Source organism: Dysidea avara, chromosome 7 (genome assembly GCF_963678975.1).
Source record: "Dysidea avara chromosome 7, odDysAvar1.4, whole genome shotgun sequence".
NCBI lineage: Eukaryota > Metazoa > Porifera > Demospongiae > Dictyoceratida > Dysideidae > Dysidea > Dysidea avara.
Window position 1 is genome coordinate 7491081 of NC_089278.1, and position 12656 is coordinate 7503736.

Genomic DNA, 12656 nt, shown 5'->3' on the forward strand with positions numbered 1-12656 from the left:
GAGCTTTAACCTATCTGAGGATGGCTATATGTGGTATGTACAGCTTTGTAGTGTTGGATAGACATGTGGTATAAAATTTTCTTTATTTTAGCCAGTTTTAAGCCCCGAATGGCTCGTAACTTAATTGGCCTAATTTACCTCTGTGTTCATCCCTCTTCTATTTTGAAAGCAACCCATTGCCCTTCCCACCACCCGCCACCCTTATTGGAGTTTCCCTGATACAGTACTATCTAAAATTTGCTATTAGCTATAGCTATTTGTACAGTGCATGGATGGAAGGTGAAGAATTGGTGTATAACGTGTGAAAATTTGGGACACGTAACTTTAACCATTGGTGAATACACTTATGTCTAAGAGAAAGCATGACACACAATTATTACCCACCAGTGGGAGAGTTAATACGAGTTCAAAGAAAAAAGTGTTACAAACAAGCAGCAACAGCTACCTTATACAGCAGTATGTGATCTTAGTCAGTTATATCACAGTAGTCATGGGTCTTAGTTATTGACTCTTTTCCTTCAGACTTGCGTCAATAACAAAGATATTTTACTCCTAATGTGATGTAACTAAAACATATTATGTACCTGATTCACTTGGCCCACAGTTGGAGAAGTCACAAGAAATATTTCCACCATTACCGCACAAACAATGACAAGAGTTACTGGTCATGAATTCCTGTCCTATTGAATACTGCATACCCCCAGTGTCATCATTACAACCTAGTAATATGACAATATACTGTAGTGCCAAGAAAATATGCATGTTGGTAACACACTTGTATATTGACCAAAACAATAAGCAAATATTTTGCATACAGAAGGCCATTCATGGCTAAATAACTTACATGTATACGTCAAACCAATGCTAAAGGTCAATGAAGTTACAATATTAGAAGCTTGACAGTGAAGTGTTAGTGATTCTCCATACTGAAGTGGATACAGTCCTATTGCAATTTCATCAGCTCCTTGAAAAGCACTATGAAAGTTAAGCCTATTTCCATACTTATTTTCCCCATGTATCTCAATGGTTGGTTGAGGATTACCCATGACTCTACAGGTCACAGTAAGGGATCTATTCTGAAGCTCAGAACAGAATGGAGAATAGGTTTCATCATCAGAAAACACTATAAATCTAGTATCATCAGTGTCAGTGTTAAGTGCAGTAGATGGCAAAAACATGGGCACTGCTACATTAAAACAGAACACAAGGATCAGTTTTAAAAGCATTTACTTATACGTATACAAAATAAATCACACATCTGTATATATATTAAGTATATCAGACAATACCACACACATAAAATGTTCACTCGCTTAACATGTTTGTTGAAATATACATTTATCAATAATTAGACATGAGTCACTTGACATATATACTTGCATTATGACTATAATGCTATATACAAAAATGGTTGGGTTGCCAGTGATACTATAGCAGTGGTACATCAATAATAAAGATACTAGGCATTTAAACTTGGAAATTTTAGTCACTACACACATTGTATATTAAGGATGGAAAAAATCTTGGGGGAGCAGCTGTTAATGCAAAACTGCTGATGGTGAGCAACCTCTTGACCAGTACACGCAAAAAGGACAAATAAAGTGCACAACTACACAACACAAGCACAGCTTACTGTAATAATCATAGCAGTGCTCTGGATTTGCATCAATACTGATAGAACCAAACGCATTGAACTGATCAGTACAATTCACAGTCAATAATGTAGATATTAGCTGTACATTTACAGAAATTACAGTTAATCTTTCTACTTGCAGGGAACACCTTTCAGCGAAACTTAAACAACTATCCTCACACACAGGAACCAAAGCCTGTGTAGTATCATTACATCTTGGATACACATACTGACAAACTATGTATGCTGTTAAAGGTCTGCATGTATCAAAAATATTACCAAACACTCCTGTTTCCTCTAAAAATTTAATTTCATTGTTAATTTCAGTGTAATTGAAAGTATCAGTATCAACATAGACCACAGTGTTAGCATCAATATATCTGCCACAGAACAGTACTAAGTGTGGAAATGGCATGCACCTGTGTGGAAAAACAAGTGCAATTTATAACAAAGCAAAATACAGTGTGTTGTGAGGCTCAAGAAGCCAACACGCTACCCATTGTTTATTAACAGGAAAAATAATACTGCAATTTCCCCACTTATGAAGTTCTGTCTTACCCTCTCAAAATGGGTCAATTTTAAATACAAACCCTCTCAAAATGGGTCAATTTTAAATACAAATGCAGTGATCCGTATAGTATATTACCCCAGGTTTTCCTGAAAAATTTGGTGGCTTAATTTTTTGTCTTCTTTTTCTCCTTTCACACATTTACAAAAACAGCATAAACAAATGCAAAATGTGTTACCAAATTTACTTCAAAAGAATCTAATGGTAAATCTCAATACCAAATTTGGTTTGAATCTTTAAGTAATTAAATTCAAACCAAAGGCTGCAAGTTTAAAATAGGCCTTTAGATAGTCTAGCATCATAGCTCAAACCATTTGTGGTTGATAATAACAGCTAAGTGCAAAACTCAAACATGTGGTCAAGCATTCTAATAGAACAGTCACCCTAACAGAACATTCAGTGAACAGAGTAATGGTTTATAGTACCGTATATGCAGTATTTTTCAAAGAATGTAATTTTAACAAATTTCATGAATGGGATATCTTTCATGACATTTTAATCATGAAAATGGTAAAAAATCTAGGCATCCCAATACACTGCAAGCAGTGCTACTTGTGAAAATAAAATTGCAAAAGTAATGGAAAGTGAAAAATTACATGCCTCAAAAAAGGCTGCATAATATTATATGGTAGTTAGTAAATTGTTCTCAAGTACACAAATAAACACCAAAGAAATGTTGTCTTTACTCACTCTTTTATTTCTGTCAAAAGGAAAAAGACAGTTAAAAGGAAGCCCAAACTTGGCCAGCAAGTATAAAAAGAACACACACACACACACGTCACACACACACGTCACACACACACACACGTCACACGTCACACACACACACACACACACACACACACACACACACACACACACACACACACGTCACACGTCACACACACACGTCACACACACACGTCACACACACACGTCACACACACACACACACACACACACACACACACACACACACACACACACACACACACACACACACACACACACACACACACACACACACACACACACACACACACACACACACACACACACACACACACACACACACACACACACACACACACACACACACACACACACACACACACACACACACACACACACACACACACACACACACACACACACACACACACACACACACACACACACACACACACACACACATTATATACATAATAACTCAGCTGGAAAGATCAGCATTTGTTGTCTTTGAAAAAAATCAGGATGAAAAGTTGTAAATTCAAAACTGGCAGCCTTCATGGCTACAATGATGTTATATCAAACATTTTTAAGGATGACGGTATCATAAAACTCAAAAGATTACATCTATGTCATTTCTTTGCCACCAACTTCAATTTCACAACTTATTCACCCTATGGCTTTTTGTCATATTCAAATGATTGATATTAACCTTTGACTCCATGCTTTTTAAACCTGGCGGCCACACCTCTTTTAGTGTGACCGTTTTCTGCAGACTAACATTAGAAAGGTACCTATAGGAAACACTTCCTTAAAATTATTTTATGATCTACTATTTAATTAAAATTATCACTCCCATATTTGGAGGTATACATGATCTTGCCAAAGTATGCTATATAACCATGCTGAGAATACCTATTGGCACACAGATAAAAGCACTAATTATAAATACTTTATTAATCAAATGGATCACCTACTGTAGTAGCACAGATTGGTTGCTACACAAATCTAGCTTTAGACCATCAACTATCAGATTATAATGTCTGTACAAGATAAATCTAAGCCAAGAAAATAAATGAAGAAATTAAGATAAACTTTGAGAGCTCATATTTCACAAATGCATAAGGTGATCTTGCTCAAATTTGGTATGTGGAGGAGAGAATTTGCAGCATAAAATCATCCCATTTGGAGAAATGAACATGGAGGTACGTATATATGAAAATAGTGTTTTCTTCCTATCAATATTCCCATGGTGTGGAGCTCCGGCTTTCTTGGCTGCACAATACACTGTCATGTGTCATCTTGACACCTATATGAACTGTGCATGTGTCATACATGCCCATACAAGTACTAACATACATATGTGAGTAATACTCTTACATTGCTGAACTGTTGCTGTGTTGGGCAGTAGCTATAACAAAATAACACAAGAAATTTTTAAAAACTTTTACATTACTATAGACTTTCTGGTACATTACACAGTACCTACTGAAACACTACCTTGTGTGTACAAATTTTCAAGGGACATAATTTTCATTGATTTCGCAATTGTTTGGCTGTCCATAAAAATTTAATCCTTGAATGATTATCAGGGTTAGCTCTATGCTTTCTAATAGGTAACCTTAGTGAAAAACAAGTAGCCCTCAAAAATAAAACCGTGAAAATCCTGGAATTTGGCGATCCACGAAAATTATACACCTTGAAAATTTGTACATATACGGTATATGAATAGTATAAAAACTAGGAATTTCTGTGGTTTACCTATTCATACAAAATAATTATGGCATTGTGCGTACAGCAACATGGAACAAACAAGCTAAAACAATCACTACAATTGTCTTATGATCAAAATCTTCCTCTAAGTCTACTTTCTAAAAGTCGCAGCAATTTGCATCCAATTTCTGCCAAACTTTATATATCCATGTAGTGGCTGTAAAAAAAGCATGTTCTGGCAACCAAAGGAGCAAGTGGCCAAGAATGAATGTTAATGTAGCTAACTATTACATATACAACAAAGGTTTTAACATTAGACCTTTATCATTGACTCGTGTTCTACATTCAGTCTTGTTGCATTCTTAATTAATTCCTTTTAAACTCTAATTGGTTAGTAATTAATTTTGGCTGCCTTTTTCAATGCTCAAAAAAGAGAAATCAATCGGAATGCAACATAACTGAATGTTTTGAACATGAGTCAATGATAAAGGTGAAATTTTATTTATTGTAGCATTATTCTTGGCGACTCCAGATATCAGCTGTTAGTTGCTTTGAACACACTTTTTTTACAGACAAGCTGTTATTGCATGGAGCTAGGATTTCTTGATTCAAATGCATTGATATTAGGTGGATCAAGGCTGCTGCTGATGTTACAACTATTACTTGTATTATGGGTATAGTATGTGATTCAGAATGTGTTACTGCAAGATACAGCTTATGTGCCATGGTGGCGGCCAGATAACCAACTTAATGGCAAACGTTTCACAGTTGTAATAATGCATTTCACTTAGAATGTGCAAATAGTAATCTTGCAAATACACTGTCAAGAATACTATTGGAGTTATCACTTTACAAATATGCAGAATAATATTACGAATTCACTACGTGATTTTGATGTTCAAAAATAAACCTACTATGCTAAAAAAGTTGTGAGCCACATTTAACCTGGAACTGGACTAGCTGTTAATCCTTGTAAACTGTTTTTGATTTACAAGTTTTTTATAACTCTAGATACTCGACTGTCTTATGTCTGCATATACAGCTTCAGTGAATGTGCACTATAATGACTGCTGCTAGTCCAATAGTTGCTAAAACAGGTAGTAAGAATACAGCAAAATAGGAATTCATATTTCATTGCTTGTTGTGTTTGTGGAATGCTCTTCCAGTTATTGACATCAATCTCTCAATTGCAACCATGCATCTTCATGTGGAAACACTTTATGGATCATTTTGATGATGAAAAACCACTGTACTTATCAGACACAATAAGTTAATTAGTACTGTATTACTGTACATGCATGTACTGGGCTGCAGGTACTAGTTGCCTGCAGACCTTTGGCTTTCTTTGCCATAAAGCAGCAACAATAAATAATAACAAACATGAAGTATGGATTTATATATGCATACAGACATGCGTCACGTTAATGCACCTATCAATGTAATCCCCGACTACCACTAATGCGGGCTGAGGTGGGGGAAGTTGGGGATTTGCATAACTGAAAATTACAATGAGCCTTATCCGCAATTACGTCACAACGCAAAAATGGCGAAAAGTGTGGGGGCCTTTTGTACAGAGAGCCATTGGGAAGAAACCAAAAGCAGACCGTAGGACTACTCGAGATTTACGAGAAAAAAAAAAAAAAAAAAAAAAAGATTTACGAAAATGCGTGCCCCTACATAGTAAGATAGTTAATAAGCCTCACCAGAGTTTTCTCATGCTTTCTTCACGTGGAACATCTCGAAACGTTATCCCTTCCATACAAAGTATCCCACTTGACCCCCACACTTTTCGCCATTTTTGCGTTATTTTCGCCGGCGTTGTGACGTAATTGCGGATAAGGCTCATTCCCCACCTACTGGGGAAATACTGGCGATGCAAACCTCGACTAAGTCTCGACCTGCAAACCCCGGGAATACTGGGGCTAGGAGGCGATTTGTACGGTCATGTGGTGTTGGTCTAGTGATGAGTTAGCGGTTCGAGTGGATTCTAGTATGCCGGAACATGTTAGCTAAATAGCTAGCACCCAAGACACCTCTCCCAAAACTGAAAGCACACACCTTTGCTGTCTGAGTTAGTGGAGACAAATCCCCACTATGTCGGGGAAATTTAACGATCAATTCCTCCACCATCCCCGATCTTTCCCCACCCTCAGCCCGTATTACTGGTAGTCGGGCATTACATTGATAGGTGCATCATGTGCAATTTATGCAGTAGCTATAGCTTGCTAACAATTTCTATGTTACTGAACCCAACCACATTAAACCATAGATTTATAAACCCTGGGGTTTATAAATCTATGATTAACTAGGCACTGCATGCTGCGTCAGGTGGCCGTGCGAGGTGGTGACTTCAGTATCCACGGGTTCGCTTGCAATCTAGGCAAGTGCCTGAGTAGCCACCCAGCCTGGTATCCAGGATTTTCTCTGCGTTCAACCATTATAATACTTGTGAGTATGGTTTTTTTGTACCTGACGGGCGCAAGTCTCATCCAATGCAATTTTAAAAGTGACTAGGGTTAACTTGCTGTTAGCAACAGACTCACCACTTCCGAAAACAAACAGAATCAGGCAGACCGTAGCATTTAAAGTGTGCGACATTGTCATCCACAAGGAAACAGTCAGTGAACCCCCACGCGGCTGGCCGTCTGGTCCATCGCGTGCACTTCTATCCGCAGCGCTTAAAGCTAGGTACACGCTTATCAATTAGAAATTAAGCGCAACCATCAACCATAGATAATATACGCGCCAACACGACCATAGTGCCAGATTGCTGACAGTCTGAGACAAGTATACAGGGGGTACACAAAACGTATATTCACACACTTCAATATTATAGATGTAGTCTATAATTGAGTTGAGAGTTTAGCTAGTACATACTAGCTAAAGGCATATTAGCAATGACCGAACACCATACATATGATGACTGAGATGATCAGGGGCGGATCCAGGGGGGGGGCACAGGGGGCACGTGCCCCCCCCCCCCCCCCCCCCCTCCCTTAAAAAAATGTATATAAGATCGAGATACTCTAATAGAGCAGTCAATCACCAATCACTCTAATAAAGCAGTCAGTGTTCATGGGGAAGTGTAGCTTACTTAGGAAGCTATAAATAGGATTTTATTTTACATAACATACGTGATATAATATATTTGGTAAAGGATAACTAGCTATTATTGTTGTGACCTTTTTTTTTTTTTTTTTTTTTTTTGCTCTTCAACTTTTTTTCAGCAAGGTGCCCCCCCTCTTTCCAGACCCTGGATCCGCCCCTGATGATGACATATTAAAATAACTTTTGAATGTACATAATGCACCAGATTACTAAACATATGAAATTCAGTGCCCTAACACATAATTTCATCTTAAAATTATACTGAACAGATTAATACACAATGCAGCTTATACCCTTTTTGCCCCCATTTTTTGAAGCAGTCAGCTAAGCTGTCATGATTTTGTTATTGCTATTTTGGCTGTTGATCAGTTGCCCACTGATTGTAGAGCTGCGACATTCTGTTCTAGCTATAGCTAGCAGTCCAGATGTTTCTTCCACTGTCCTTGACTTACTGCTGCTAATTATATAAGGCTTCAGTTGCTAACAATTAAATTCACTTTGCTACATTGAAGAACCCGGCTGGCTTGCACGTCATCACTTACATTCTACTCATGCTGATTATTGGGAATCAAGCTTCAAGCCATTATCTGTTCAAAATAAATTTTTAGATATGGAGCAAGCTTGTCCTTTGTGGAAGAGATTGATGTATGACCTCCCTGAGAAACAACTGTCCTTCTTGCTACATGCTGGTTGTGACACTCTACCAACTCCTATGTATGAACCTGGCCAGACGGACCAGAACACCATTACTGACCCTAAACATGCTCTCTGTCAAGCTCCCTAACCCACAACAAACCATAGCTTGACTGGATGTTCTGTTACTCTTGATCAGGGCAGGTAAACCTTTCATGCAGGTTTTTGTTCATGGACTCCAACAGCATTTACCTGAATGTTTGCTGACATTCCAGACTATTAGTAGACCCGACTTGGACTTAATTTCTAATGATTCAATCTGCTTGTTTGAACTAACAATTCCCACTAATACCCAGCTGCAGCAACATCTATTGGTTGCAAGAGCTCGGAAGGAAGATCGGTATGGCTCTTCATTACATGACCTTCAACATTGCTGATCTTATTTCTATTGAGATTGGATGTTTAGGTCACTTTATGTCAGACACACTTGCTCAAGTGGCTAGCACTTCTGGTGTTGCAAAGAAGACTGTAAGATCATTAATTGAGCAGGCTGCTGGTATTGTCGTGTCCTACTCATATAGAATTTTTAAGTCTAGAGCCTCCCCATGCAGACTGGGATCTAGTGGATCTCCCTTTTTCTCTTTCTATATACTTTTTAATATTAGTGTAAGCCTTGCCAGGGCTCCTGTACTGACCACTCTGTGGCTGCCAGTGCATGGTACACCTGAGGCTAGGCCCCTGTATGTATTGGATGGCTACCAGATCTAGAGATGAATGAAATAGCATATATATATAATCCCTCTCCTTGAGCTCCCCCAACCACACTATTACCACTGAAGTGACTTCCATCTTGCTTTCTCCCTTCCTCACCACACCCACATGCATTATACATAATTAATAACACAATTGTCTCTTTCCCTCCTTAATAACAATAATAACTGAAGTACGTAAGTGTAGTATTTAAAGTATGCTTAAAATTCAAAGATTTACAGAATGTAAAATATGGATAATTATGTTCTAATCAATAAAGCACTGTATTTCATTTAAATATTTTACCAGAAGTTGTCAATTATCAAAAAATGAACTCAAATTAATATCTGACAATCGAACTGTTCAAATTGTTCATTCAGGCTTCCAATTTATATAAACACTTTCATCAAACAGGTTGTGGTATGGAGAGGAGGGATCAGATGGATTAGATTCCATTACATCACAATAATGTTGTTCAAGTTGTTCTACTAGTGTAGAAAACACTGGTCTATCATTGTTCTTCAGCTGCCAGCAACTTGACATAACCTGGTACCTGAAAGAGATATGACAATACTATAGTCAGTTTGCTTTCACCTGCATGAGTTCTTGTTTCTTGTTAATAACTCTTGTTACATGGGTCAGCTGCCCATACATTTAGTAGCGCTGTGAAGCCCTTTAACCCCAGAACTAATAGTCAAAAAATGCTTTGATATGGGCAAGAACAAGTGAGTTATGAGGCATTAAAATATCCTATACATCACATTTAGTATGGATGATTCAGGCGCAAACATGAACATGCTTGTTCCAGTACAAAACCATTGGGAGTGAACACATGTTCACCTTTTATTATTTGGTGGGGGCTCAGGTGAACGCTTACCAACTATACAACAGCCATGCATGCCGGTAACCGCAATGCTGTGCATGTGTATGTAAAAGTAATGTGATAAAATTTAATACCATGCACAATTACACAATTATCTACTGACTTACATTTCACTACTACAAAGAGCTGGTTTTGATAATCGTTTCTCTGACTCAATGTACTGCACTATGTTCTGGTTATCCAGTCCAGCATAAGGTAGTTTCCCCAGACTGAAAACTTCCCAGCAGACTACTCCAAATGACCACTGGAAAAATAAGAACTTTTAAATTCCTCTGTCTAGCTTTATCAACGTGCAAATTTCTATTCAATTCACATGCACTTAACACACCACATCAGTCTTCTGGTCATAATATCTATCATGGATACTCTCTGGTGGCATCCATTTAACAGGTACTTTAGCTGTGTGTCCTAATCTGTAGTAGTCTTCAGCATAAATATCTCTTGCAAGTCCAAAATCTGCCACTTTGATCACCAAGTCTTTGTCAACCCTGCATGTGAAAGAAATTCACAATTAAATCATAATGTACCGCTATAGTAGACGTTACCATTACTATCATCATCAAACCCCTGTACATACATTTTACTTGTCATTATTTACAATGAACTTACGTATATTAGCAGTGATAGCAGTGCTCATTATATATGCATGGCTACTGCTTACTAGTACCTAGTACCATTCTACCAAATAGACATCACTTACATGCAATTTCTTGCAGCCAAATCTCGGTGAACAAACTTGATAGAAGCAAGATATTTCATTCCATTACAAACATCACAACACATCCTGACCAGTGTTAAGTAGTTGATCTCCTGTTAAACATAACATACATAGCTAATATTAATTGCTGAGGGATTTTATACTAACTAGTGACAAATTACTCTTTAAAAGTTTACAAAGCTGTAAGGCATACAGGAATATTGAGATCTCAGATGCTCCACATATGCTAAAGTAAGAGACACATATATAGCTACTACTAAGTTGAGAGTATTTAATTTGGTCATCAAAAGAGTGATACTGCTGGAAAAAAATTAAGGCAGAATTAGAACAGGTGCCACACATGTGCATGATGATTTCAGCTGATTGTCAGTGTTAACTTTACTCATGTGCATTATATTCTGCACCTAAAGCAGAGACACTGATAATTCATGGGGAAAAGCTGATTGTTTAATTTCAAAAGCTGACTATATAGGTTTTACTTTTAACATGTGTAATACAAGAAGTTTTTAAAGGTATATAATGTGTTATAGTTGGTCACTGCAGATTTGATAATTCAGCTGTATGTTGATGAAACCAGTCAAATCAGCTGGTAATTGAATGGACTATAGGTAATATAAAATGAGGTTTGGTTTAACAAATACGGCTGACATAAAGTAAGGAGTAATCTTCAGAAGTGTAATCACCATCTCAGTAAAATTTTTAAAAATTATTAGGTAGCCTTATGCATGCAGTTTAAACTAGAAATGCAAACCTATGCAAAGTACACTATCCACTTCCTATACAATGTCAGCAAGTAAACTTCAAATTTAGTAGTGAATTTACATACTTACACTACCATATAGCCTAAATATTTCAAGGGGGAAATTTAATACTAATACTAGTTCAGTATAAACCCTATTTTGGTGGTATCAGATAAAACTATTTCGTATGACATCACTTAATTGTTATTTATTTTTATTTTTTATTTTTAGCACTTTACAGTGACTAGCACTGAAGGTCTGATAGCAACATGTGCTGCAGCCTTTGGATTACCTAACCTAAGGAGACTTTAAATGATTACTTAACCTAGCTAACAATAAGGTGAAACAGAAAAGGGCCAAAGAAAGGACTACCTCAGGATTCGAACTGCAGGCCACCCAATGTCTAGTCGAGCACCACACTCAGTCTCCTTCAGGAGGAATGGATTTTCTTCCTTTAAACTATAAGTATTTATTATTTTTAGCACTTTACAGTGACCAGCACTGACAGCAACATGTGCTGCAGCCTTTATTTGCTTTTCAAGATGGCAGTATGTGTAGCACATCAAATGGAGTTGAGCAAGAGCTGATATAAACCATTTGAAAGTAGCCAACCACTAGCATTATTAGCTATAGTACAATGGAAATGGCAGCAAGCACAAAATAACATTTGTTGAAGCCATAAAGGTTGTTATCCATGGCCACGAAACCAGCAAACTGCAGTTGATGAGCTGAGATTAGCAAAATCTGTGTTTAGTAAGAACAATTGTTGGAGTTACTAGCTGTTTCTTGTGAACAATGCCTGTGTGGCAAAGTATTGGAATTGGATTGGTATCAGCCATTTCCACCAAAAAATGTACCAGTATCAGATTGGTAGTGAAAAGGTGGTATCAGTGCATCAATAATTTAGACCAGCATATATCAAACTTTATGGTAGTTCAGTATCCCTCCCTGAAATGATGGGTGTCACCCAAATTTCCACCTCTAAAAATCATCCTAGAAACATCTTATGTGACGAAAATCGCCGTTACAGAATAATCTTAGTCCATCTAACAACAAATAGCTACAGACAAGAAAACACTTGCAGACGGCCAGATATAGAATTTAAAACATATCAAAAAACTCAAATTCTGGTCTGTCTATGTCTGCCCGGCTGCCTACCTGACCACAGTTGCAAGGCTAAAGGCAAAATAAAGCAGCACACA

The 12656-nt window shown here is 37.4% G+C and overlaps 1 protein-coding gene across 7 annotated transcripts in view; it reads right to left on the reverse strand.

Annotated features, from left to right (window-relative positions):
- The window catches only part of LOC136260400 (hepatocyte growth factor receptor-like), a 40930-nt gene that overhangs the window by 12344 nt on the left and 15930 nt on the right, over positions 1-12656 (reverse strand). For 2 of the 7 annotated variants that reach the window (XM_066054119.1, XM_066054116.1), the window contains exons 1-5: positions 7166-7285; positions 4290-4320; positions 1634-2052; positions 845-1186; positions 585-719 (exon numbers count right to left, since the gene is read on the reverse strand). In XM_066054119.1, the coding sequence (XP_065910191.1) occupies positions 585-719; positions 845-1186; positions 1634-2052; positions 4290-4320; positions 7166-7226 (988 nt within the window). In that variant the 5' untranslated portion in view covers positions 7227-7285. Of the gene's footprint in view, positions 1-584; positions 720-844; positions 1187-1633; positions 2053-4289; positions 4321-6052; positions 6733-7165; positions 7286-9285; positions 9667-10103; positions 10241-10324; positions 10485-10696; positions 10807-12656 lie in introns of those variants that run through there. The other 5 variants (XM_066054112.1, XM_066054114.1, XM_066054118.1 and 2 more) reach the window with 4 other exon arrangements.